This window comes from Rhyacophila brunnea, unplaced genomic scaffold (assembly GCF_057557595.1).
Source record: "Rhyacophila brunnea isolate RB1 unplaced genomic scaffold, BYU_Rbru_1.0 scaffold_11, whole genome shotgun sequence".
In the NCBI taxonomy this organism is placed as follows: domain Eukaryota; kingdom Metazoa; phylum Arthropoda; class Insecta; order Trichoptera; family Rhyacophilidae; genus Rhyacophila; species Rhyacophila brunnea.
The window spans coordinates 35,753,647-35,781,558 of NW_028232763.1; the positions used below are offsets into that span (position 1 = coordinate 35,753,647).

A 27,912-nucleotide genomic window follows, 5' to 3' on the forward strand; every position below is an offset into this window, starting at 1 on the left:
ATATGGAGTCATCGCCACTGATGTACAGAAATATTTACTTAATTTGTATATTGCTATCTTCCAGCGGGTTGGACATTATCTCGGCATGTCAAGTTGTCTCCCATTTGAGGTCTCTCGCGCGCGCAGGAAGAACCGTGGTCTGCGTAATCCACCAGCCGTCGTCCAAGATCTTCGACTTATTCGATGACATGCTTCTCATGTCAAACGGTCAAGTCATATTCGGTGGTCCAATAAGCGCCATGATACCAGTCTTCGAATCAGCCGGATTTCAATGTCCAGAATATTACAACCGTGCTGATTTTGGTAAGAAAAATATTATCATACTCCATTATAGGTTTAAAGTTAAATTTTATAAGAATAGTGAACCACATTAGACTAACGAATTTTCAACATTTTCTCTCTCTACATCTTCCGAACGAAGGAAAATATGAAAATTCTATGAATTCTTGACAATCCCAGTAAAAGTTTTTCAGGAAATGAGGATGAGTTTGGATAAATTTTTAAAATAGGGAATTTTTCCATGTATCATTTTTTTATATTTACTCTTTATACCTTGCCTTCCTTAGACTATATTTATACGCTTTTTAGACTGTATATTTGTGTTTAAAAACCGTTTTTTATATTTTAGATTGTGAACATCCTAAATTTGTAATTTCATTTCATTATGTGTAAATAAATAAATTGTAATATAATTTAATTCAATAACTGAAAAACTCTAAATTAAAAAAAAATCGAATAACGGGTATAAAGGATTCTAATAATTCTCAAGAATTCTCGACCACCTCTGTGGGTCCATTCTATACATCTTATCGACCCGACCGCTAAAGTGATAAAGTGATAAATATTATCAAACTTAGGGTAGGTTTGTATCAATTAGCACTTATTGTAACAATTACAGTAAGATGGTACAATAAGTGCAAATACTTTGATAGAAACCTACCCTAAGTTTGATAATATTTATCACTTATTTTCATAGGTATCTTATAAAATGGAATTCTACCAAGTAAATGCTAACCCAATTAATCACTTTAGCGGTCGATAAGTATAGACCAACTGATCTACGTTGATTTTTTCAGCATTGGAAGTAGCAAGTCATGAAATTGAAGGTAATGTCGACACTTTAGCAACGAAATCAAGTGCAAGGATCTCAGAATATTATTCCAACATGACCAACGAAGAAATTTCTTCTGTGTCAGGTAAACTAAATGAAGTTGATTGTAGATATAATATACATCATTGTAAGGGTTAAACCTAGTATATACCTGCACGCTATATACATATGCACGCATACAAATAAACAATCATGTAAAAATAATTTATATCACCGACCGCAACAGCCGGTTTGACCAAATTGAACAAGATTTCTCTTTCGGTACACATTTCAGGACATTTTCAGAGGATATGATTTGCGGTTCCATGACAAAACAGAACAGTGACAAAACAGAACAACGATAAATATAACTATTACATTTGATATATAAATTCAATATTGAAATAAATTGTCCTATCTCTATTATGTTGATAGATTTTTAAAAGCACAGATTTTCAACATGCGCCATGATAAATCAAATAATATACCTAATTTCTGACACCCACGATGGCCGCGCGGCTTAAGCGTTGGCCTATTGCGTCGTGGGTCTCGGGTTCGAATCCTGGGTCTGACAAGTATACATATTGTTTTTCAATTTGTGTATAAGTCAGAGTATGGACCTAACAGGTTGAGCAAGTGGCTGACATCCATTTCCCGTAAAAAAAAACAAAAATCTGTCAATACAAACCTCCGCTCTATGGAGGCCCATATGATCCTATTAGTATCGGACATGGTGTGTTTTAATTTCTGCATTCCTAATCGCTAGAAAGCCTCAAATAAACGGGACTTAACTCGGTGTTGCCGGCAAGCTTAGGATATCTCATCTTAATCAATATAATATGTTCAAAATGATTGGGTGACTAGGTACAACGAAATAATGACCTAACCTAACCTAACCTAAATAGATTCCACAAAAAAATAATGTTTCATTTTTCCCCTGGCTGTTCTGTTTTGTCCGGTTACCATGATTTGCGTCATGTAGTCTCAAAAGACTCAATCCACTAGTTTTGAAAAGTCATTATCCAGAAATTTCTATAAAAGGTCGCTGTAGGCTTAATTATTATAAAAAAAAATCTTTATTCAGGGTCCACAAGCCAAGAAGAAAGTACCATATCAGATTGCCATGGGAGATTGGCCGATATACAACAAATGTTAGCATCATCCGATTCTATGAATGGTGATAGAAACAAATACAAGAAAACTTTTACCGTGTCACAATGGAGGCAATTTGTTGTTTTAATTAAAAGGTCTGCTATTAGTACAATTCGTGATAAGGTAAGATACTCCTATAATAATTTAATAATGATAATAATTACTAGATAAAAAAAACTTTTTATATACAACGTTTTTAAATTCTGTTGAATCATATAAACTTGACTTGACTAGCTTAAATGATCAAAAAAAATTGTAATTGATAGAAATAATGAATAAATATAGAATACTGAAATGTCATTTTGACATTTCATATTGATTTCCATAGTAACGCACGTATATATTAATAATTTAGTTGCTAAGACTCCCTTAGCAACCAATAATAGTGTTTTACTTTTTACGATTTTTTTCCGAAATGACTTTCCATACAAAACAGAATTAACTGAAAATGAATTCAATTCTGCTTGAAGATGGCTAAAAGTATTAAAAGAATACATTGTCATCGTGTTCTGATATATTCTAAAAGTTTAAAATGTCTAGCTAGTCGGGAAGTTAGTTAAAAATCTATTGCAAGATTTGTACCGGACAAGCAACCACCGGACAAATAAGAATACGACCTAAGAAAAACTTTGTAAAATAAGCAATATTATCACTTGATGGACAAACAAGAAATAATTTGTACTGGACAAACAAGAATACGAGCTAATAAAAATGTGGTATTAATAAGACATTCTTCTGCCATCTCCTAACGGAGGTCGGCCACAATCAGGGCGAATTTTTCTTTATAATCTACTACACAAAACGGTTTGGTAGAGCTGCACCAGTACCAATCGCGGATGTTTTTAAGCCATGACAAGCGGCGTCGTCCTTTGATACGTTTCCCATTGATCTGTCAAGTTGCGGAATGCTGTACTTTTGTCCTTTCATAATAAATAGGTATTGTAGTTTTCTGGTTTTGATACAACGCTTAGCTTTTTGGTCCCTTCCCATCCGATTCATCAGGATGCGTCATCACACCAACATCTCGAAAGCTTCAACTCTCCTGGACATCTCCTGGTTTGGCGTCCATAAAATATGGTATTGACAGTATTAAAAAATAAATTCCAAACTATCGTACTCGTAAGTTAAATATTATGATGTCTGCGGATTTACCATTTAAAAGCAACAAATATACCCAGAACCTTTTTTCCAGAAAAACTAACTTTTCCGTCATTGATTATGACGATCTATTACAAGATTGTGGCATAGGAATAGGATAGGATAATTAAATAGGAATTAAATTAAATTAATCCCACAATCTTATAGTAGCTTGCAAGTGATGATACAGGTTTGCGAGCTGTTTGAAATTCTTGTTTTATTCACATTATTAATTTTGTTTTCAGTACATGACATTCACAAAGATAGTGGTTCACGCTTTTGTTGGGATAGTCTTAGGACTTATTTACTTCCAGATTGGAAACGAGGCCTCAAAAATCACTACAAATTCAGCTTTCCTGTTCTTCGTTTTGATGTTTCTATTCTTTGCAAATTCGGTGTTATCAACTATTAAATGTAAGACATTTCATTTTACAATATTTTGTTAGACCAAAAATAAATATTGTTTTTATTTTATAAATTTTCAGGAATAAGTCTATTTTCATTATGGCATGCATTAATATTTTTATTTGACTCCCGGAGAATTTGACAGGAAGTGAATCGACGCGTTCAAGAAGTAGTGTTTACGAAGGATGCTTCAAATTTCATGAACACCTGGGATCTCAGTGATCACCATCCTCAATAATGAGAAAGGATATGAAAAAATATTTCCAATACGATGTTACCTAGTATGTTAAATTATATACATAGTTAGGTACATATCTAATTCATTGTTAAGGTCTATCCACACTGGAGAAAATATTATAATTATTACATGTTTTCAGTTCCGATTGAGGCATTAGTATTCGAAAGAGAACATCTTAATAATTGGTATTCTTTACCGGCCTATTTCTTTTCAAAGATGTTATCCGATATACCGGTACAGGTAAATTGAATTTTTCTTTCAACTGATTTTCAATTTGTTTTTATTTTAATATTATCTAATTCGGTGGACTTTTACGAATTCATTCTATAGTTTTCCGAACGACTTTATGTAATATAGAATTAGCAGGAAGTTAATATTTATCAATGAAAACTGTTTATAGTTATCCGATATGAATTATTCAGTTTTCTTCTATTGCAGGTCATCTGTCCGACAATATTTTTGTCAATAAGCTACCTTATGACAGGTCAGCCTCTGGATGCCTATCGTATATATCTGATGTGGGTTGTCTGCATACTCGTAACATTCATTGGTCACTTATGCGGACTGGCCACGGGCGTTGCATTCGATATTGAAGTAAGAATATATATGTACCATCATAATGAAAAAATCCTATTTATTGTTTTTTTTTATTTATATATACGTAGTTTTTTAAAGATTATGTTTTAAAATTGACTTTAATGACCAAATTAAACTATTGGTAAAGCCATAGAAATACTTTTTATGTCCCAGGACCATGGCCCCCACGAGGGGGGGGGGTGACAGGGCTCAGGAAGGGCCCGGCGTGGCGAGCCGACCAGATAAGTGAGATAACACAAATCACAAATTTTCTCTAATAGTAATAAAGTCGCCTGCGGCGCTATTTTGCTTGATAATATTAGTAATTAAAACTATTTGGTTGTACAATGCAATTTTTTACTATGTGCCGATACTCGACAACTCCATAATTCAAATGGATGTACTAGTACATATTCAAAATATTAAAAAATCGCTAAAAATACACCATATGCATTAAGCTACTGCAGCGCATCACACTGACTTTACCCTTAGCGATAGGTAGGGGGGCCCGCCGAACATCCTAGCCTGGGGGCCCGCTTCATGATGTGAAGGCCATGCCCAGGAAATTGAATTGTTATAATATATTATTTTTAAAGTCCGTCATTCAACACGTCAATGAATATTCGTAACATATTATTCTGATATTGTGATCGTATATATTATTATTTCAGTTTTGTTTTCTGATTATTTTTGTTATATTACAGCTCGGTTTGTTTCTATTGCCTGCTCTGACGATTCCGATGCTGTTATTTTCCGGATTTTTCATTCGGCCTGAAGAAGTTCCCTTTTACTTAAAATGGTTATCGCACGTGTCTTACTTCGGCTACTCTTTCCATGCTGTCATCCAGAGCATCTATGGCTACGACAGGCCAGATCTGCATTGCTCACAAGAGTTTTGTTTCTTTAAAAAACCGAAAAAATATTTGAAAAGTATCGATATGGTGAATGGTAGTTACATGAATGACATTTCTTGTCTGTTAGCGTTTATAGTATTCATGCAAATATCCCTATATGCTGCGCTAAAATATAGAGTATGGAAATCGCGACGGTAGTAGACTATCTACATTTTAGTCCTGGCGTCCGGGATATTTCGGCAATCTTCGGCATCCATCGTGAAATAATAGTCATATGAATGTTTCTGCACTATAATGGTCCTCTTTTTCAAAACCACCCGTCGCCACGACTAATACTTAATTACATATAGGCATAAAGTCCACTAAAGCAGGCTTACGGGGCGCTCGCGCATTTTCTATGTGAATCATCGAAAATACAACGTAATCAAATACGCCAGCGCACACTGGACTTGACGCATTGTGCCCGCCTGCCCCGTGAGTCACCGTTTTTGGCTTCTCAGCGATACGAATTAACGAAAATACAACGTAGTCCATTCATTGAACACGGCAAGCAAAATCACGCTCCTCGAAGCGTCATCGACAGACGGGCGAGAAGCCATTATTTAAGAACAGTGAACTCTTTGTTTTGTTATTGCGTGTCCGATATTAATTACAAGCCCCGAGATATTTAATAATATTTTTATTGTTTTGTTATGAGAGACGCTGATAATAATAATTATTTTGTGCTCCTTGAGCCCCTTATTACATAGGTGAAGGGTAATGCGCGGGTGGGAGGGGGCCTGCTCAGTAGTGAGCGCACCGAACGCTTTTTTGGTGGGCTTTATACCATAGAGGTACCGGAATAGATGCGAGTAAATGCAAAACCCAATAAAATACCTACATAATATTATATTGATATGTTTGTGCGATTCAAAAACATAGGAAAACGCAATCGGATCTGTTACCAGACACAGATTTAAAAAATCGGTTGATTTGCGATTGGTCATACAAGAATTTACATAATATAACATTGTAGTCATTAGGTACTATGCGATTTTGGAATCAGCCGATGGTTTAATCGTTCAACAAGTAATCTAATAATATATAGATAGGTATATAGTAATGATACTCCAATATTCATATGCCAGGATTATATTTATGTATTGTACTGTAAGAGTCTGAAATTTTAAATAAATAATATTTTATTTCTTTGCTTTTTAAAAGTTGTTTTTTTAGTTGTTATTAAATCAAATAAACGACGTTTAGTTGACTGATTTAAAATGAGCTGCAGTCATAAAGCGAGTTTATTATTCAATGTTTAAAACTGACCAGCAATATTAATTAAAACCCAACAAATAATTATGATAAGCTCCATTAATCTGTCCATATTTTCTCGTGCATAATAAAATTTTAGCTTTGGTACTACATTAAGCTATTTTATTTAAAGAGTCACATCAATTATAAATTATAATAATAATTACAAGATAAAAAGAACTTTTTATATACAACGTTTTTAAATTTTCTGTTGAATCATATAAACTTGACTTGACTAGCTTAAACGATCAAAAAAAATTGTACTTGATAGAAATAATACTGAAATGTCATTTTGACATGCATATTGATTTCCATAGTAATGCACGTATATATTAATAATTTAGTTGCTAGGACCCCAGACCCCTAGCAACCAATAATGGTGTCGAAATAACTTTTCATACAAAACAGAATTAACTGAAAATGAATTCAATTCTACTTAAAGATGGCTACAAGTATTAAAAAAATGCATTGGCACCGTGTTCTGATATATTCTAAAAGTTTCAAATGTCTAGCTAGTCGGAAAGTTAGTTAAAAATCGATTGCAAGATTTGTACCGGACAAAGAACCACCGGATAAATAAGAATACGAGCTAAAAAATCGTTGTAAAAACGTTGTAACATAAAAAAAAGAAACGAGGTTCATACAAAATTAATACAATACTCTGATATCGTTCTGATGAGCGCAGCGTCAAACACATACTTTCTGGTGTGTTGTGTGATTCTACATTTGTTTATGAATTAAACTGACATTTACGCGGTCATCTTCGTATAATGTGGTTATAACAAATTATGGTGTTACAATAAAGCATTTGTTAATTATCAAAACAAGGTTAGTAATTAGTAATTACATTGAAACGCCATTATAAAATGTATTACTGCTGTACTACATATGAACGGTGCTAGTGAAACTTACAAAAACGATTTTGCGCAAAAGCGCTTTTTTTCAAAAAAGATTTTTTCTATCGGTTATAATATATTTTCTCAGAACTGTTTTCAAAATTATGTACTAGTATGTTCAATAATTAGAATGTTACATTCTTAAATCTTGTGAATTATTCATTGAATAAAAAAATAGTTAATTAGATCATTTTATTTGTTGTCCCACGGTCCCATTGTTTGCCCACGGTGGCCGAATCGATATATCTAATGATTCTCCTCGATTTGCCGCCCTTCGAGTTACTGCCGTCCCAAAGCGACGCTCAATCTGCCTACCCCCACGGGACATCACTGTATATAACAGAGGGTAATAGATAACACCCACGATAGCCGCGTGGCTTAAGCGTTGGTCTATCATGCCGTGGGTCCCAGGTTCGAATCCTGGGTCTGGCAAGTACACATATTGTTTTTCAATTTGTGTGTGAGTCAGGGTATGGATCTAATAAGTTGAGCAAGTGGCTGACATCCATTTCTCGTAAAAACAAAATCTGTTAATACAAACATCTACTCTGTGGAGGCCCATATTATGATCCTATTAGGATCGGAAATGGTCGAAAAAAAATTGTTGTATTCCCCTGAGATGTGGAAGAAAAAATTATAAAACTGCAACCGAGGCGAAGACCACTGACGATGCGTAGCAACTGGCAAAATTCCCTGGAATTCTGGATGTATATTTCTTTTCGGTGAAAAAGCTGATTGGAAGAAAAGCTAAAGAGAAGCTTTAAGACACGCATGTCATTGGGCGGAAAAGCTAAACATATTGAAGATATTTTTTTAAGTGGAAGAGGAGCTCGTCTTCACTTAGTGTAAGAGGAAAAGCGCTTCATGGAAGCTAAAAATGCAGTCCATAATTATTTTAAAACCTTGGCATGCCACCGCCACCATTAGTACAAATAATATTCTTTTCATTTTTTGGTACCTAAGCATTAAAAAGATTTGCCTTTCTCGCATTACATAATGGAAGTAATGTATGACTTTTCGCTCGTTATTTATCATATTCATAAAGAAGTGGAAGATTTCTGCTCTACTTTATCGTGCTGCATGGGTCCTGACTCCGACATTGAAGTTAATCCCTCTAAACCAAAACCCGCCCCGCACCACACGGGGTTAATTGAGCGTATCACAGGACCCTACAGTGACGATGTGAAGCATATATTTCAATTTTTCCTGGGAATGCCCTGGGAGAAAATACCCAAGACTGAGGTTGCTACGCTCAAAGTGAGCTCTGACTGAGTTTAAAGAATTTACTCTAATGCAAGGTGCCAGGGACAGAAAAGCACATGGAAATTAAAAAAATTAATTTAAGGTATATATGACAAAGAAAATGAAGCTAATCATAGTCTTGACTCCGACAATTGAACGTAAAGTTGAGTCTCGTTTGAGTCTTCTTATATGTACTTACATACAACTAACACCCACGATGGCCGCGCGCCTTAAGCGTCAGCCTATAGCATCGTGGGTTGTAGATTCGAATTTTGGGTCTGGCAAGTACACATATTGATTTTCAATTTGTGTATGAGTCAGAGATGTACCTAATAGTTGAGCAAGTGGCTGACATCCATTTCTCGTAAAAACTAAAATCTGTCAATTCAAACTGTCCACTCAGTGGAGACCCATTTGATCTTATTAGATCGGACATAGTAAAAAAAATGTACTTATGAAACCAGTTTTATTTGCATATATTTGACAAATCTTCGTCCATCTTGCATTTGTGCCAACTCTTCATGTTTTCATCGGATCTCTTGTCGTTCAACAGGTCATACAGTTGCTATATAAATGATAATAAACGAGCTATTTTCATGGATTCATAATTGTATATACGAAGCGGTTTGGCAACTTGTAAATTCAGCATATTTTTAATAATTTCAACCATATCAAATTCAGGACATTTGAACGACACGTCCACCTCATTAAAACCGTTACAAGTAGCTGATAGGTCATGGTGCGCAATATGCGATGCAGACATTAGGCCCGTTTCAGACGGGACACCGGTGTCGCGCTCGTATTAATAAAGGAAGCCTTTGTATTCGAACAAACACGGGCCTTTGTTTTATGTTTATGAACGCCCCAGAGCTAATGAGTCAACCCGTGCCCGGTACACTTATCCGTCGGCCGCTACATTCTCAAGCCGCCGAAACACTTGTTTTTATTACCGCAGCCAGTTTTATATTCTAATTTATAACGTAAAATTATGCGTTGACTCATTAGCTCTGGGGCATTCATAAACATAATACAAAAGCCTTTTTATTCGAATACAAAGGCCTCCTTATCATATACGAGCGCGACACCGGTGTCCCGTCTGAAACGGGCCTTAGTGACTCCGTCGACTGACTGACGTATCACTGGCGATTGATATTTTTTCCTTGAAGTATATCACCAGTTTTATATATTATTGGTTTTTTATTTAACTGTATGTCGTGAGCGAAATATGTTGTTGTGACATAGGTACCTAATTGTATAAATAACCGTGAAAGTTTCAAACACTAAATAAATAAATATTATTATACTACACAACATTGTATGTATACTTACATATTATTTTGATATAGCTACATAGATGCAAATAATTGATAAATCATATTGTACAATAATTGTCTTATCAGTGCTACACTGTATTAATAATTATGAATGTAAGTACATACTTAAAATGATTTAAATTAGTATCTACAATTATAAATCATTGATTATACGTTCATAGATAAGAAAATTAACTTAAATTCTCACCTGCTAATACCTACGTCTGCACGTCATTATCCAACGAAATCATAGATAACAATGTTGATGGTCCATATTCTATGGTAATCAATCATATGTCATAATCATATTGGGGGAATTTGTTTAAACATATATCCTGGTTTAAAGAGATAAGGAAGTATGAGTAACGTTTGCTAACTGTCCTATCTCAAGTGTACCTAATCCTTTGGCTAATATAGGTATACCTAATTATTAATTCTATCAATCGGACTTTTCCCATTAATTGTTCGATTAGCCTCATTCATATTAATGTAAGTATAGTTTTTTTGATTTTTGACAGCATGCATATGAAGGGGTGGACAAGTTCACGTATCTCGGATCCAGCCTAACTACCCAAAATAAGACAGCAGAGGAGATAAAAATCCGCCTTATCTCCGGAAATAAATGCTGGCATGCCTGCAAGCGACTGGTGGGGTCGAAAATTCTAGGCCGAAGAAGTAAACTTCTAATTTATAAAGCAATTATAAGGCCAGTGGTCACTTATGGCTGTGAGACTTGGTGCTTTACTCAAAAGGAGGAAAACAAATTAGCTGTCTTCGAGCGCAAAATACTCCGCAAAATCTTTGGACCCACGTTGAAAAATGGGAACTACAGAATAAAAATGAACCACGAGTTGGAAGAGCTGATTGAACAGAAAACAATCATAAGATACTGTAAGTCCCAAAGACTACGATGGGCGGGACATGTGGAGAGAATGCCTGAATTTAGAGCGCCAAGGATCATGACGAAGTGGCTACCCCAACGGAAGAGTCCAGAGGCCGTCCAAGAAGGAGATGGGCTGACGCCGTAGAAGTGGACTGGCTTCATATATGAAGACCCGGTAACTGGAGAAGTATGGCGAGAGACCGGAGTGAGTGGAGAGTGGTTGTGGACGAGGCCAAATCCCACCCCGGGATGTAGCGCCGTGGAAGGAAGGATAGTTTTTGATTTTTAAAGGAAAATTACTACTAAAATTATAAATCATGTAAAAAAATCACAAAACAATAATTTAGTCAAATGTCAAGTCAAATGATCCAAACGTAACCGAAATATCTAACGACCAAAAAATATGAAATGTAATATTATAATAAATGACATTATATTATGTACCGTTTATGTACTACGTATCTGGGTACGTAAGGATTTATTCTGTCTTAATTTACCACCTCCACGTCTTTACTTCGGTATGCCCAATCCTCTGAGGTATATGTAAGTTTTTAATTATCAAAAAATTATACACGTAGAACAGTGATTCCCAACGTGAGGCGTACGCTCCATCGGGGTGCAATTTGAATGTTTTGGGGGTCATTGCGCAAATTATTAAAAATGGCTAAATGACTTAAATGACAGATTTCCAGATTTCAAAGAAATTGCTTTCCCACCTTAGATAACTCAACTGATGTTGCTAGATATAACTGGTGTGGCCATGCAGTATCAAGAAGAATTCTTAGAATTGCAAAATAATGAATATTTTAAAACAATTTTAACATAAAAAATACAATGGCGTGGGTTTGTATTGAGACGGAAACAAAATACCTAATTATGACAAATTTAGCAAGAAAATCACTGTTGCCATTCATATCATCATATTAAGCGCTGTAGGTACCTACATGATTAATTGTTACTGAAAAAAATAAATCATTTTGATATCACAAACCGTAGAGATTTAAGATTAAAATTGACCAAATTGGTACCTCACATAAAAACTCTTTGCACCTCACACAAAGCCGATCGCACTAATTTTCTTCCGAGTTGTACATTCTAAGTAAATATACATATTTACTTACGAAAGTTAAATTAAAAATAGTATTGCATATGTGCATTTTTATTTGAAGAAATTCATTTTTTTTTTCAGAATCTGTTAGGTAACTATAAAATTATGATAAGGGGGGGACATGGAGATTTTTTTAGCGTTGAAGTGGGGCATGGCACAAATAAGGTTGGGAAACACTGACATAGATGAAGAAAGCTATTCATTTCATTTAAGAAAAACATTTTTTTAACACTTTATTTGCATTTGATCATTTCTCACAGGATTTACATTACATAGGAACAATACAAACATATAAAAATGTAAAATAACTACTTAGATAAGTGATTAAATTAAATAACTATACGTCTATAATAATAAAAAAATATAATTGAGTGCTCAATTTCATCGCTCCAGAGAAAGTATATGCATAGCTACAGAATGCGGATGTATGTTCCACTGCAAAAATTTATTTACGACGATTTACTATTAATCATTCTCTCAACCCCTATTCAGAAGGGTAAAGTAGTTGATAGAGGAGCACATTGTGAATAGTCGTAGTCTAGATTCAAATAAACAAACGGAACACTGACAAGTCCGCAAAATAACTACACGAGTAGTTAGTTGTAGCCTCTACATTTACGTAGGCGGCTAAAAAATTGACTAATATAATATAATTTGACTTATTATCGTGATATCCATATTCTATATTTCAACGAGACGAATAGTATTATTTGCATTAATAAAATAAAGCCTATAAGACATGAGATATCGGTAATGAAATTTCCTTTTAACATGTCAATATCTTCTAGAAATTTCTTCGGTTTTTTATGAAAACAAAAATCTTCCGAGCAATTCAGGTCTGGTCTACCGTAGCCGTAAACACACTGCATTATGGCATGGAATGCGTAAGCCAAATACGAAATGTATGACATAAATCTGAAATATACGGGGATTTCTTCGAATCGAATGAAGAATCCGCAAAATATCACCATTGGTATCGTCAGAGTAGGAAATAGAAAGAGGCCATGCTGAAATTTGAAATAAAACATTTTTTTTATATATCCGTCTAGTTTCTTTTTTTTAATGTATTTAATTTATTAGGAACCATTCCCATGCTTTTTCATAAAATGTGGTTCTCCTTATTCCTTAGTCAACACATCGTCACTGTACATGTCAATTCGAGTGCTTAAAGTCAGACAACGTTATCTACAAAAAGTGTTTTTTTTTTTTGAGCTTTTTGAACATTTATGGCTACATGATAGTCAAACAACGTTATGTCAATCTTTTCTAATTTCTTATTAAATCGTCAGTAAAGTTTAACGCTAACTACATAAGTTACCCTTGTTTTCATATTTTTTTAAAACTATCCCTATAAATTTTAACATCATCATAAGCAAGATAAATGTACAATACCCAATAAATTATAAAATATTGACATTAGGTTATAAATAAACATTTCCCTTGTTGAGTTACAAGAATCTAAAATAACGATCTTTGGCTCTCCTGTAAAGTTGCACTTTTGTAGATAGTGTTGTTTGACACTAAGCCCTCGAATTGTCGTAACCTCCACTTTTAACCGAAGTGACATTTTGATGGCAATGAACTTATTGCATAATCTTACACGAACTGGACAAGTATCATAAATCCCAAAAAAATAGTTCATGTCAAAATAATTCAAAATTATTCTTTAAGCCATTTGTAACTCGACAAAAAATATTCCAGCCAAATGCTGTAACCTCTAAACATAAGCCACTGGTGTGTCAATAAAATAAAATTCTCAATTTGTAATAAAATAATAAAATAATATTATAAAAAATAATAAGTAAATCCAATACCCACAGTTTTTTTCACTTCCTGAACAATTTGATATTTGAGGGTTACGACAAAAAGTTGGCCTGTATAGTGACGATATTATTACAACAGTAAAAAATTGATTAAATCGAAAAATAATTTAATTATTAACACAGAAAACAACAGTTTTACACTAAATAATCTCCCCATTTATGATGATGTAAAAGGGCTCCATGAAACTTGTACGATATCTTTTGTATCAATGTGAATAATAATTGTTAAACATCATCATACCAATTCACAAATAGTAAAAATCCATTAATAGCTAATAACAATTTCATCAATCAAGCCTTTTGCCGACAAATTAATTTGTACTAGTTTTAAAAATATGTGTCATTTATTTGAGATAAGTTCATTTTAAGAGATGATGTTCTATCTATATATTAGACGAAGACAATTTGACATCACATATGTCATAATAATTATGGCATAATATATACTAATGTACCTACTTATCTTGTAGTCATTCTGAATGCTATTGGTGGGTTGGTAAATACGATTTTACAACGTTTTTATTAGCTCGAATTCTTGTTTGTCCGGTGGTTGTTTGTCCAGTACAAATCTTACAATCGATTTTTAACTAACTTCCCGACTAGCTAGACATTTGAAACTTTTAGAATATATCAGAACACGATGTGCCAATGCATTTTTTCAGCCATCTATAAGTAGAATTGAACTCATTTTCTGTTAATTCTGTTTTGTATGAAAAGTTATTTCGACACCATTATTGGTTGCTAGGGGTCTGGGGTCCTAGCAACTAAATTATTAATATATACGTGCGTTACTATGAAAATCAATATATGTCAAAATGACATTTCAGTATTATTTCTACAATTTTTTTGATCGTTTAAGCTAGTCAAGTCAAGTTTATATGATTCAACAGAAAATTTGAAAACGTTGTATATAAAAAGTTCATTTTATCTTGTAATTATTTTTAAATTATTTTTATAATAAATAGTTTTGTGCTACATTTTTTTTTGATAATATTATTAACGACACATTACCACTTCTACTAGGTTCTATTAATTTTGTACAAATATATACATTTTATTTTACCATTGATTTTTTGTCGATAAATTATAAATAAATGAAATGATTATAAAAAATGGCTAGATTTATTCTTACCTCAATATTAAACGCAACACCCGCTACAAATCCAAATAATTGTGTTAATATAGTTGTGAAGACACACACCAGCCATATTGAAGATATTCGGGCGAAATCAAACGGTTGACCTGTCATCAAATAGCTTACTAGTAAAAATAAAGTCGGACAGATAATCTGAAAGTCAAGAAAAAATATATTATCGAGGTATAGTTGTAGAAATTTTATTCAACACGTTGCTTCAGAAACGGGTGTTATACCAACTACAATAAAATATTCACATGACAAAAAGATTTTCATATTATTAAAAACTATATATAACGAGTAATAGTCGGTACTTAACACTAGTATGATATTTGGTTTCAAATATAATTAAACTTACTTGTAGTGGTAATTCAGCTAATAATTTTGAAAAGAAGTAAGCTGGAAGGGAATACCAATTGTTCATATGCTCTCTGTGGAAAACTGCTGCCTCCGAATGGACTGTAATACAAAAAAAATGAAACAAAGGTAATATTATGTATGAAAATAAACTATATAACCAGTGACGTCCCTAGATAAAATGCCACCCCTAGGCAGCGCTAAAGAGCCGCACCATTTTTTTTAAAAACATTAGATACCTTTTATCATCCTTTCAGGACCTACCTAAGAAATGTGTTGTATGGATACATTACTAACAAAATACCACTAAATCTTATTTAAATGCCATATATACTTCAATAAACAATATTGCGGGTCCGCGGTTTCAGATACATTTAAAAATACACCTGTCAACGTTCAAAACTCGCGAATGACTGGCAAAAATATTTCGATAAATTAATTAAGTAAGTACTTGTATATCTAAATATAATATAATTCGCAAATATGCACGCGTCATTGCTGGTCTTCAAGGACGGGACGTCCAAGAACAATGAAAGTAAGCTAGACATCGCGAACCCGACGAAAAATTACAGTCCTGTTGACCAGTGAGCTGATTTTTTTAATGGAAAGATATTTCCGTTATTACTAAGTTAAGGTGCCTATTTCTAAATATATCTAATGATTCTCCTCGATTTGCCGCCCTTCGAGTTACTGCCGTCCCAAAGCGACGCTCAATCTGCCTACCCCCACGGGACATCACTGTATATAACAGAGGGTAATAGATAACACCCACGATAGCCGCGTGGCTTAAGCGCCGGTCTATAGTGTCGAGGGTCCCAGGTTCGAATCCTGGGTCTGGCAAGTACACATATTGTTTTTCAATTTGTGTATGAGTCAGAGTTTGGACCTAATAGGTTGAGCAAGTGGCTGACATACATTTCTCGTAAAAATAAAATCATCTGTTAATACAAACCTCCACTCTGTGGGGGCCCATATGATCCTATTAGGATCGGACATGGTCGAAAGAAAGAATAGATAATTATTCTTATGAAATAAATATTGAGAGGCTTACGACTCATTAGGTATAGATAATTAATACTCGAATAAAAATACATATTCCCATTTTTCACATTTTTACATTATGCATAAAAAATCTATCTACTTATCTATTTTTCAGACAGGAATATTATGAAAATGAAGTATGTATACAATTTGAGTGTTTTAGTACGAGTTAGTAAAATCGAATGAAAAATAGTACTTTTTTTTTAAAACCTAACACTAACTTCACTAACACAATGAATTATTTTTTATCACCTGTCATAGGATTTTTAAGTTAGTTTATATTATAAAAATCGTCCCTCATTTATTTCATGCTTAATGTAATAATATGTATAATTTACAATAGAATATTTTACTTTTAACTCAATTTACTAATGTAATAAAAGTGAAAAATATGACTAAAAAGTTAAACAAATAATATGTATCTTTCTGCATCTTGTTGACTGCGAATTTGGTCTGACCCAAAAAATATTCTATTGGAAGCATGACTTATCCATTTTTGATTGTCAAATTCTCTTTTGAATATGAGATTTAAATATCTCTTCTTCTTGGTTGTGCACTCATGACTGAGGATCGTGACCACATTTAAATTTCGCCATCCTCTGAGCGACCAAGACTTTCCATCCTTCTCGATCTCCCGCTTCTCTCAGGGCAGTATGGATGGTGCCCCCAGTCAGCTCTTTCACTTGGTCACTCTATCGTGCAGACGCTCTTCCTCTGCTTCGCCTTCCTTGGACGCTACCCAAAACTACCAGTCTCTCCAGGTTGTCCGGTCCGCGCCTGACAATATGTCCAAAAAATTGCAGAATTCTTCTCAGACATATCGTCGAGAGCCGTTCGTTTATCTCCAGTCTCTGGATGATTGACTGGTTCGTCCTGTGCTCCGTCCAAGAAATGCGAAGCATTCGGCATCAACTCCACATCTCAAAGGCATCAATTGTCTTCCGTTCTCTTGCCTTCAGGGTCCACGACTCAACTCCGTATAGAAATATCGAGAACATTAATGTTTGCACAAGCATCATTTTTGTGGCAATCGAAATTCCCCAATCCTTCTATATAGTGGTAAGGCGTGTCATCGCATTTTTTGCAATCTGTGTGCGCCTTCTTATTTCCGCTTCGCATCCGCTCTTTCCGCTGATGGTCGATCCGATCGACTGTTTCGAGGTTTTGGAGTGTACTTGGTGTTGGTAGAAGGTTGGCCCGATCAACAACCATTAACTTGGTCCTATTAATAAGGAGTCCGTATTTGCGACTCTCTTCCTCTACCCTGTGTAGCAGCTCTGTGAGTTCTCTTTCATCAGCAGCGATTAGTGTGGTAGTGTGGTATTACTGTGGTTTAAATATAATACCCTACTAATACAATATGAAATTATTATTACTTAAAAATATATAGCTATGTTTTAATTAAAATGGTTTTATCTTACATCTCAGAACTGACGGCGATGAATTTGCAAAGAATATGAACATTAACATGAAAAATAAAAATGATGCATTCGTCGTGATCTTGGATGCTTCGTCGCCGATCTGGAAGTAAATTAATCCTAAGACCACCCCGACAACAATATGGGCTATGATCTTCATTCTTGATAATTGCTGAAAGGAGAATTACAATACCTGCGTTATTAAATGAATGCAGCATTTTCATGTTTTACATAATTATAATGTAGCTGTAAAGAAAACGGGCAGGTAATTTTTTGCGTATTTGGGAAACGACGAAGATGTATTCGCCATTATTTTTTTTATATAAATTAATTCATATTTTTATCCATGCATTTTAATAATATCAAATAATAGAAATGTAGGTAAATACAGTAATTAACTATATAACATAGAGATAAGTATCGTGCATAATTAACGTGACCATTTATTTTTTCCCCAAAACCGGGACACCTAAAAAAAGGTAGCTACCTATCCATTTTAGGCGTCTCACACTTTTATACAATACAATTGACAAGATAGTAATGTCTTTTTCGTGTCATAGTAGGTTGCCTATTTTATTTATTTATTTGAAGATTATCGGTATGTTTCAGTAGGCGCATAAAACGCACGATGAGTTCCCACATATATTTTCATAGTACATAATATTATTTTATGTATTAATGAAAAGTACATACAAGTATATGAATACATAAAAATTTATTCAATTCAATTCAATTCAATTCATTTATTTTTTTAACATATTATGGACGTTACAAATTATAAGTTTAAGACGTTCACAACATGACATTTAAAAACAAAGATATATAAATATAACAGTTTTACATAAAAAAAGAGATATATCAGTAGATGAATTAGATAGGTACAAGGAAGTACACCGGATGGGTTAAGCAGACCCTATTTTAAGAATTTATAAAACAACATCCACCTAAACTCATTCTCACGTAGGTGGAATATATCAACACCCGAAGCAATTTCGTTGAACATAGTTATCACTCTCCCAATTGGCATTACCAGTGGCAGGTTGGTTCTGCACCTTGGGAGAATAAAAAACTGATGGTCTCTATTTCTAAGATAGTTATCAGGGACACACAGGTCAACACTGCCCAGAATGGCAGAGTTCTCATTTATACCTTGTATAAGTCGAAAAAAATACGTAGCTAAATAAAGATTTCTTCTAAATTGCAGACTGCAGTATGTAAGCATGCCTAAGAGAAAGTCCGAAAGTTCCGAAGAACAAATTTTCTTATGTATATCAGTGGGTCTATTCTATACTTATCGCACTAAAGTGGTATTTTTGCACCTATCTTGCTGCTGTTAAAATATCGCACTTATTGCAACAATAAAAACCAACTTTGTGTAATTGTTACAATAAGTGCTAATATTTTGATACAAACCTACCCTAAGTTTGATAATATTTATCACTTTATCACTTTAGCGGTCGATAAGTATAGAATAGACCCACTGGTGTATGAAATTCTTGGCAGGATTTTTTCGAATTTACTTTTATAATTAACATTCCTTTAAGGACACCTACTTTCAACTGTGTTTTTTCACTCGTCCACAACTTATTCATAAGAGAGAAGACCCTTTCTATTGGTGCATTAAAATATATTCAATATTTATATGAAAATTCTTGTGAATCAAATTATTGGCGCGAAAGTGTTTGAACAATCCACCCAACGACTTTCGGTTGAAACATTCCCAGTGTTCCATTCAGACAATTTTTGCGGTGTCATGTAGCTAGAAATAAGTGAATACTCGTCAAATATTTCTGTATCTTGGTCACAAGTTTCTTTCTTTTCGAAAACGGGGCACTTTGGCGTTCCGAAGCTGTGTTCGGGGACACCGGGACACGCCGCCTGAAAACGGGACTGTCACGGTGTAAACGGGACGTCTGGTCAAATTATGCATAATGCACCACCCTCCCTTCTCAGGCTTTACTCACTTAATGTGGGTAAATGCATTGGACTGAGAAATACGCAATAAATGATTCGGTGGTCTGAATTTCTTATTATTTGTAGCCTTGATTATTTCTGTATTGTTGTTAATTTTATTGGTTTTTGTTGAGAGTAGACAGACAGAGACACACGTATATACGTCTGCCGATTATTCAGACCCTATCGGTCGGGTTTTCTACTGTCATCTACTTTAGAAAGTAGTGAAAATTTAGCATTAAATTATCCATTTCAGTGAATATTACTTACCTTATCGCGAAATATACAAAGTGTGGACCTTTTTAGTAATATAGTAAATTGTTCCCATTCTGATATTGCATATGTGTTCTTATAGTTGCATTTAGAATCGTCAACAGAAATAGTCACTGACAATGCTTGGCCAACATCAACATTTCTTTCACTCAAATGTGGTGAAATACTTTCTTCATGTCTTAATATGTACTCACGCTCATCTGTAAAATATAAAAATGGTTAATCATTACCGTTCATGTATACTCTAAGATAGACGACACGGATTGTTTGGAGTAAGGGATTATATTATAATTTGTTATCCAACAGTTTATGGCTTGAACCTGAACAGAACTAGTCGCTGTTCCATGCAAATTCTTCTTCTTCCGATCATGTCCGATACTAATAAGATTATATGGGCCTCCACAGAGTGGAGGTTTGTATTAAAAGATTTTGTTTTTACGAGAAATGGATGTCAGTCACTTGCTCAACCCATTAGGTCCATACTCTGACTCATACACTAATTGAAAAACAATGTGTGTACTTTGCCAGAACCAGAATTCGAACCTGGGACCAACGGCGCTATAGGCCGACGCTTAAGCCGCACGGCCATCGTAGATATTGGAGTCGCTGTTCCATGCAAATTGCTCAAAACAAACTATGCAATATAACATAATTACAGTAAGTCCATCTATCGAATCCTCTCTCACTTTATAGTTATCATGAACATATACGAAAAATACAATACTTTTCGGTCTTTTCTTGATAAGTTCCATGGCGCAATAGGAGCATAATTAATACATAACTATACAATGGATACATAGTCATGGATTCTCACTTACTCACTAATGGTGGTCTGAGAGATCTCAGATAAATATCAAAACATTTGAAAAGGCTAATCCATCCTTACGATATTTATACAAACTAAGCATTTGCAATAAAATGAACAGGTATACAATATTAAATACCTGATACCAGAGATTTTTCTTCAGTACTTTTTGATATGGAAGAATTGTGATATTGGAGTTTTGTATTAATTATAGATCTGGCCATTAAAGCATCGATATCACCTTTAAGTTCACGAGTAGCCACTTCCAATACTGAAAATGAAATCGAAATAATTCGGATTATAATAATTTAATTATAGCATTTGTATCCAAAATATTATCTATAATAAAAAACCAAGAAATGCAACAACTGTGTATCATTCTTCACAACCCGAAGTACTATATCACGCACACACAACGTAACTTCCAGAACAGATATCAATAACATCGAGGCTACCTCAGCATCTTCAAAGATACCTCTGATACATTCGACACACAAACGGTTTTAATGAAATCTAAGCTAAATATTATTATTATAATATTACATGCACACAAATGTTGATTTGCATTTGGCAAATAAACTAAAAAGTTACTTCAATGACTGACTGATTAATTACAATGATTTTTTTAATAAATAAGTCAAAATAATAATATCAATTGGAAGAAAAATGCGTACGTCAAAAATATCTATAGAGATAAGCATCGCTAATTACATAGTCTACGAAATCGACAGAAATTTTGGAATCAATGTGCAAATCGGAAAAATTTACTGCCACAGAATAGGAAGGTATGCCATGATTTGGTCGTCATCATTTGATAGATGATTGCAGAAAGAAGAAGAGAAATTATAATAATAATAATGTGTCGCTTACCAAAATCAGCTCTATTGTAATATTTCGGACAGCTGAATCCGGCTGATTCAAATACAGGAAGCATGGAATTTATTGGACCGCCGTACAAGAGTTGGCCATTTGACATTAGGAAAATGTCATCGAACATGGTAAAGATCTTGGACGAAGGCTGGTGGATGACGCACACCACGGTTCTTCCACCGCGGGCGAGAGATCGCAAGTGAGAGATCATTTGACACGAAGATACGATGTCCAAGCCGCTGAAAAATACCAAGCACCCATGAAAAACTGTAACCAGACAGAATCATTATATTGAAAACAAAGACACAAAATTTAGCTTATCGGTCGAACTTTATTTCTTATATATGCGTCTTATTTTCGCGTGTATCCTTAAGAGTTAGATTCAATAAACTTTGGACCCATTATTTAACGACATTTATTTTGAATGATCAATTTGATAGCTGCTATCAAACTCTAAAAACACGCTGCCGTATTTGAAATAATAATTCTGAAAAATTAATTATTATTATATACATAGATACTTACATATTTTTTGATCAAGAGCGGATGGAATAGTTTAGCAAAAAAAATTTAGTTAATTTTCCGACTATCAAATTTTTGTTTGGAAATATTATGGGAATAAATGTTTTACCTTGTAGGTTCATCAAAAAACATGACAGGGGGGTTTGTGATGAGTTCAACTCCAATAGAAAGCCGTCTTAACTCTCCTCCAGAAATGTCCGACACTCTCGTATTCATTATGTTTTGAAGATTCAATATATCAGCTATATCGGACACCTGAAAACAGTCAATATTTTTTAAAATATTCCCAAATCACATTTTATAATGTCCTATATTTGTGAGAAATAAATTTAAACCATACAAAATTACAATCTATTATTATAATAGTCCAAAGGCTAAGAGTCGCACAGCGAGGCATGGAGAGGCGTATGTTGGGCATCACGCGAAAGGACCGAAAGAAAAACGAATGGGTTAGGAAGCAGACAGGAGTACGCGATGTAATAGACGTTTCCAAACAGCTGAAATGGAGATGGGCGGGGCACATTGCTCGCCGAAAGGACGGCCGCTGGACAAATGCCGTCATCCAATGGTACCCAAGGGGCACGAAACGGCCACAGGGTCGCCCTAAAAGCCGCTGGATTGACGCACTGGTAAAGTTTAGCGGAAATACGTGGCAGCGAATGACACAGGACCGAGAGAGTTGGAATAAGCTTGGGGAGGCCTTCATCCAGCAGTGGATTGACCCCGGCTGATGATGATTAAAAAATGTATGTTATTCTCTCCAGATTTTAGTAATAAATGTTTGTTTTGTATAATATTCATTATATGTATGGTATTTATATGTTTTAACTTTACTGTTTTTACAGATTTTTATCGGATACGATTTTTAATAAATTATCAATATAAAATCACATACCTACTTAAGTTATTACTCATATGTTCATTAAATACAAATATGTACATACATGTGACAATATATTATAACATAACCAATAGAAAAAATCTTTTTGAAAAAATCGGTGCGTGTACTTATGTACGCGCGTTAGAAGTTATACTTCTTTGGCGTAACAAAACAAAAACAAAACTTGTGATAACCTAGATTCTTCGACTAGCTCTTAATTATCTTGTTATTTCTCGTTGTTTTTATTTTTAAAGTAATAACTATCACTTTGACGTTTAATCGTCTGTTTACGTAAGTAAATTTCAAATGGCCGACAATAATAAATTCGTTGCCTAGGCCAGGGGTCGGCAAACCACGGCTCGCGAGCCACATGCGGCTCTTTGGGTATTGGCGTGCGGCTCTTAGCCAAATTCCCAATTCCCAATTTTTACAAAACTTTTTCAAAATTCACAATTTTTATTTTTTATCATGGATTTGTACTACACTTATTATATTATGTATAATGACATTATCGCGAGACTAATTTTCCCTCCGTGATGGCTGATGCAAAAAGGTATGATTGTTGTTGTTTTGGACACGAGCACTTTTAAAATACAATTTTATTGGTGGATTTAACAAGCAAAGAGTTATGGAGCCCCAAATTTGTAGGTTTTGCCACCAAAATTGAGGATTTGGAAAGAGAAAAATGCAATTTTATTTGTAAGTGGAGCGCTCTAAAAGATCGACATAAGGTAGATACTACGATTTTTAATATATGGAATAGCTTTCCTAACTCATATTCGAGTCTACATAATTAATATGTATGTGAACAATCATTTTCAAACATTAACAATATAAATAGCATTTAGAGAAGCCAAATAACCGATGAGAATTTGGAGTCGCGCCTGAAATTAAAAACTACAAGCTACATACCAAACATACAGAAACTCTCCAAAGAAATGCAAGGAAGGTAGGTAGGTCATTGTTCACATTAGTTTTAAGAATGCGCAAAAATTGTATGTAATTCATATTCTGTAAAAATGATATTTATAATTTCAACAATAAAAACATATATTTACGTTAGTATTTTTCGGGAAATCTTCTTCGCTTAATAAATAAACACTTATAAAATATGATTAATTCATATAAATAAATCATATTTATATAAATATACGTATGGCTTTCGATTTTTTTTAACCGTTGTGCCACTCATATTTGGCTCCTTTGGTCCAAAAGTTTGCCGACCCCTGGCCTAGGCAAAGGAACAATATTTTTACTATCAAACTTACGTTTGTATACAGCTGACTGATTCACAGCTATTTTCATACTGTCGTAACGGTGTGCGCGTGCAGCTTTCAATTTCACTCTCGCCTCAAAAGAAGTATAACTTCAAAAAAGTAAGACGCCCCGCAGGAATCGAACCTGCATTGTTCGAGTATTGCGTATTGTAAATTATTCGTTGAATAAAAAAATAGTTAATTACAAATATTTACACTTATCATAAAGTAATAGCAACCTTATGGCGTATGTGTGAGTTACGATTTAAAAATAATTTCAACAAAAATAAAAGTACCTATCTACTTTTATTTAAAGACACAACATTGTTTTTTTTTTAAATTTTAATTTAAGTCATGCGGTATGACTTACAATTTTCTCTTTTTGACTGGGAAGAAGTCGGGCTGATAGCTTTAGATTAGCAGCAATCATCATCGTCTCATGGCCAGTCAGGAGTGAAAGCATTGCCGTTTCCTGGCTGATGCAGCACGATTGCCACTGGAAGTCATCAAGGTCTCTTCGCTTTCCATTTATCATGATATTGCCACTCACACCTGTCGTCCTATTCATTATTTAACGTGAAAAGCATTATGATGACTTAAAATAACTTTACAGCACAGTGCTTGTTTAATAGTATTATATCTAAATGATGAAATAAACGTTCTCCGAATAATACTTTGTTTTCATCAATATTAAATTGTAAATCTTTTAAATTTTTGCTAGGAAATTAAAATACGGGTAGCTACACAATAGTTATTTTTGAAAATACGTAGGTACAATCAAATAACTCTTATTTTTTTTAATTAATTAAATATCTGTGTAGAAAAAATATTTTCTTCAACTTCGGTAAAATTATAATATTATGTAACTTACTTAAGTCCTGCAAAAATATTTAGCAGTGAAGATTTTCCAGCCCCTGACGGTCCTAATATACAAGTCAATTTTCCAGAATTAAAAGTCCCCGATACGTTTGTAAGAATATGTTTTTCACCTTTTTCTGCAACATACAACAAACGTTTCACACAAAATTATATGCTTTGTCGCTATCATACGTTATCAACAAAAGGTTCATAAAAAATAAAATCCAAATAGATAGTCACATCATGCGTAGAGAATAAATAGGTACAAGAATGGGCCCCTCTTCCTATCGCTAAGGACAAAGGCAGTGTGATCCACTACAGTAGCGTTTTCCAAATGGTGTATGCGGAAAAATTAATGTGTATATTTATTGTTTTATTGTATATTTTAATACAACCATTTGAATTATGAAGATGTCGAGTATTACATAATTAAAAACTGTATGGTACAATTACATAATGTTAAATAATAATATTATTGAAGGAAAATAGCGCCGCAGGCGACTTTTTCACTATTAGATCAAATTTGTTGTCAATCAAAAATGTTTATCTCACTTATCTGGTCGACTCGCCTCGCCAGGCCCCTCCTGAGCCCGAGCTCCCAGGCTAGAGCCCTGTCTCGCCCCCCCCCCCCCTTGTGGGGGCCATGGATACAAGTGAGGGTAATCTCTTTATATATTATTGCTTTACAATATGTACTACTATTTTTTTAGTTTCAATTATGTGACTTTTAGTTTTTATCATCGATTCAGACCTTGATTTTAAACCATCAATAATGTTTGTTATTATCCTGATATTATACCCCTAATACCCATGTATTTAAATTTTTAGTGTGTTAAGTGATGCTAAGAATATTAGTACAGATAAATAGGTACTCACTCTGTTTGCATGTCACTTTGTAGCATACGTTTTCAAAACTGATATTTGAAGGGGTTCTATTATAGTTTTTGAGATTAATCACATCGAGACAGTTTAGTTGTTCATCCATTTTGATAAGTTGATATGTTTTTCCAACTATTTTTCTGCTTTGAGTCAAATCGATTTATTAGGTAAACTAAAAAACATATATAAGTTTTAATTGATAGTAGGTTATGATCATATATCAAATATTCTTGATTTGATGTTGCAATGTTTCATATAATATATTATACAATAATATATAAAAAAAAATGTAAAGCATTCACTAGTCTGGTAGAAAAAAAAACAATCATTGATATTTTTTATAATATGTTTATCAGCGCACCCGTTAATTCAACGATTACATAAAATATAATAGTTTAACCTACAAATACTTTATCAGAACATCAAATTGAATACTTAAATATTGAGAAATTTAGTTAGTTAGACTGGTCCACCACCACTAGACACCAGATCCGAATTATTTTTCTCCATTCGGTTGCACTCTTTGAAGAAATGTTTACTAAGAAAAATTAATTGTTTTTTAATATGAAATTTCCCATCAAATTGTTGCCTTGATAACAATTCTTTTTAGATATTATTAAGTACTTCATATTCAACCCATTATTTTGTTTTATTTACCCCATTATTCAGGGTAACATGTAAGTTGTACGTATGCAGTTAATCGCGGGACACATTCGTGCGCCGCAGTACGTGAAACATGAGTTCGTATAACATTTTATCAAATGACGATTTCTTCATTGAACATTTCACCGTGGAATACATTTGTACGTATCTTACAAAATGCAGCGATAGTTTGCAAATAGTACTGTTCCAATTAGATTAACCCTTACCTAACCTAACCTAACCTAGTAAAGACATCTCATAAAATTCGCCACATGTTGTAGCATACGTACAAATATACTCCACCGTGAAATGTTCAACGAAGAACTCGTCATTTGATTAAATGTTACACGAACTCATGTTTCACGTACTGCGGTGCACGAATAAGTGTCATGCGGTGAACGATTACGATTCTTCAGAAAGAAAATGTGACAATCATTATCGTCTTGTAGTAAGTTTGTTCTTTGTTTTTAGGTTAAAATTATGACATTTACAAGATATCTACCATAATTATGAGCATAATAATGTGTACGTTACTTACAGTTAAACGCATCACTAACTGTCATAATTTAATCCAATCGATACACTTTTATGACGAGGTCAATATTTTATTTATATTTCAATGAAATTTTCGTAAGACATTTCAAATTGATGTCACTTCTCGGACACGTGTTTAAAATCACTTATGACTCTCGTTAGATAAAATGTCTCGTTTACTGATTGTTTCGTTAGTACTAAAAAGGTACAAATAACATAATCTTATCATAAATATGATAGTAAGAACCTCTCAATACGAATTTATAAAAACGGTAGTCGATTATCTCAGTATTGTGAGGAAAGAATTGAACCTTTGATCATTAATGACGATTATTGCGATAAAATTGTTTCAACAATGATACATTTTACGTTCATGTAGATTTAATAGATTAAACTTAATTAAATTTCCTTGCGGTTTTGAAATCTGTGTTAATTATTTTATGACACAAATAATTTTCTATCATTTACATCAAAACATA

At 33.8% G+C, this 27,912-nt stretch overlaps 1 protein-coding gene across 4 annotated transcripts; it reads right to left on the reverse strand.

Annotated features, from left to right (window-relative positions):
• Window positions 1-38: 38 nt before the first annotated feature.
• LOC147078689 (ATP-binding cassette sub-family G member 4-like) lies at window positions 39-27,597 on the reverse strand. 4 transcript variants are annotated; one of them, XM_085960369.1, is made up of 12 exons: window positions 27,438-27,597; window positions 26,255-26,429; window positions 25,392-25,515; window positions 24,891-25,080; window positions 22,494-22,639; window positions 21,863-22,101; window positions 21,132-21,263; window positions 20,185-20,387; window positions 17,965-18,133; window positions 15,504-15,604; window positions 15,143-15,298; window positions 39-294 (listed from the first exon to the last, which is right to left on the reverse strand). In XM_085960369.1, exons 2-12 carry the CDS (start codon window positions 26,361-26,363, stop codon window positions 214-216), a joined length of 1,650 nt encoding a protein of 549 aa, XP_085816495.1. In that variant the 5' UTR covers window positions 26,364-26,429; window positions 27,438-27,597; the 3' UTR covers window positions 39-213. The 4 variants fall into 4 exon arrangements, 3 of the variants coding, with proteins under 3 accessions (XP_085816495.1, XP_085816492.1, XP_085816493.1); XM_085960366.1 differs by lacking the exons at window positions 39-294; window positions 27,438-27,597 and adding an exon at window positions 12,393-13,194 and having other exon boundaries at window positions 26,255-26,468; XR_015072202.1 differs by lacking the exons at window positions 39-294; window positions 17,965-18,133; window positions 27,438-27,597 and adding an exon at window positions 12,393-13,194 and having other exon boundaries at window positions 26,255-26,468.
• Between the last annotated feature and the right edge of the window lie 315 nt (window positions 27,598-27,912).

Coding starts and splice junctions, on each gene's coding strand:
- LOC147078689 (XM_085960366.1), bottom strand. CDS start 26,363: ATGGATGAACAACTAAACTGTCTCGATGTGATTAATCTCAAAAACTAT. Junction 22,102..22,493: donor TTTTTTGATGAACCTACAAG/GTAAAACATTTA, acceptor GGTATTTTTCAG/CGGCTTGGACATCGTATCTT. Junction 15,299..15,503: donor TAGCTGAATTACCACTACAA/GTAAGTTTAATT, acceptor CTTGACTTTCAG/ATTATCTGTCCGACTTTATT.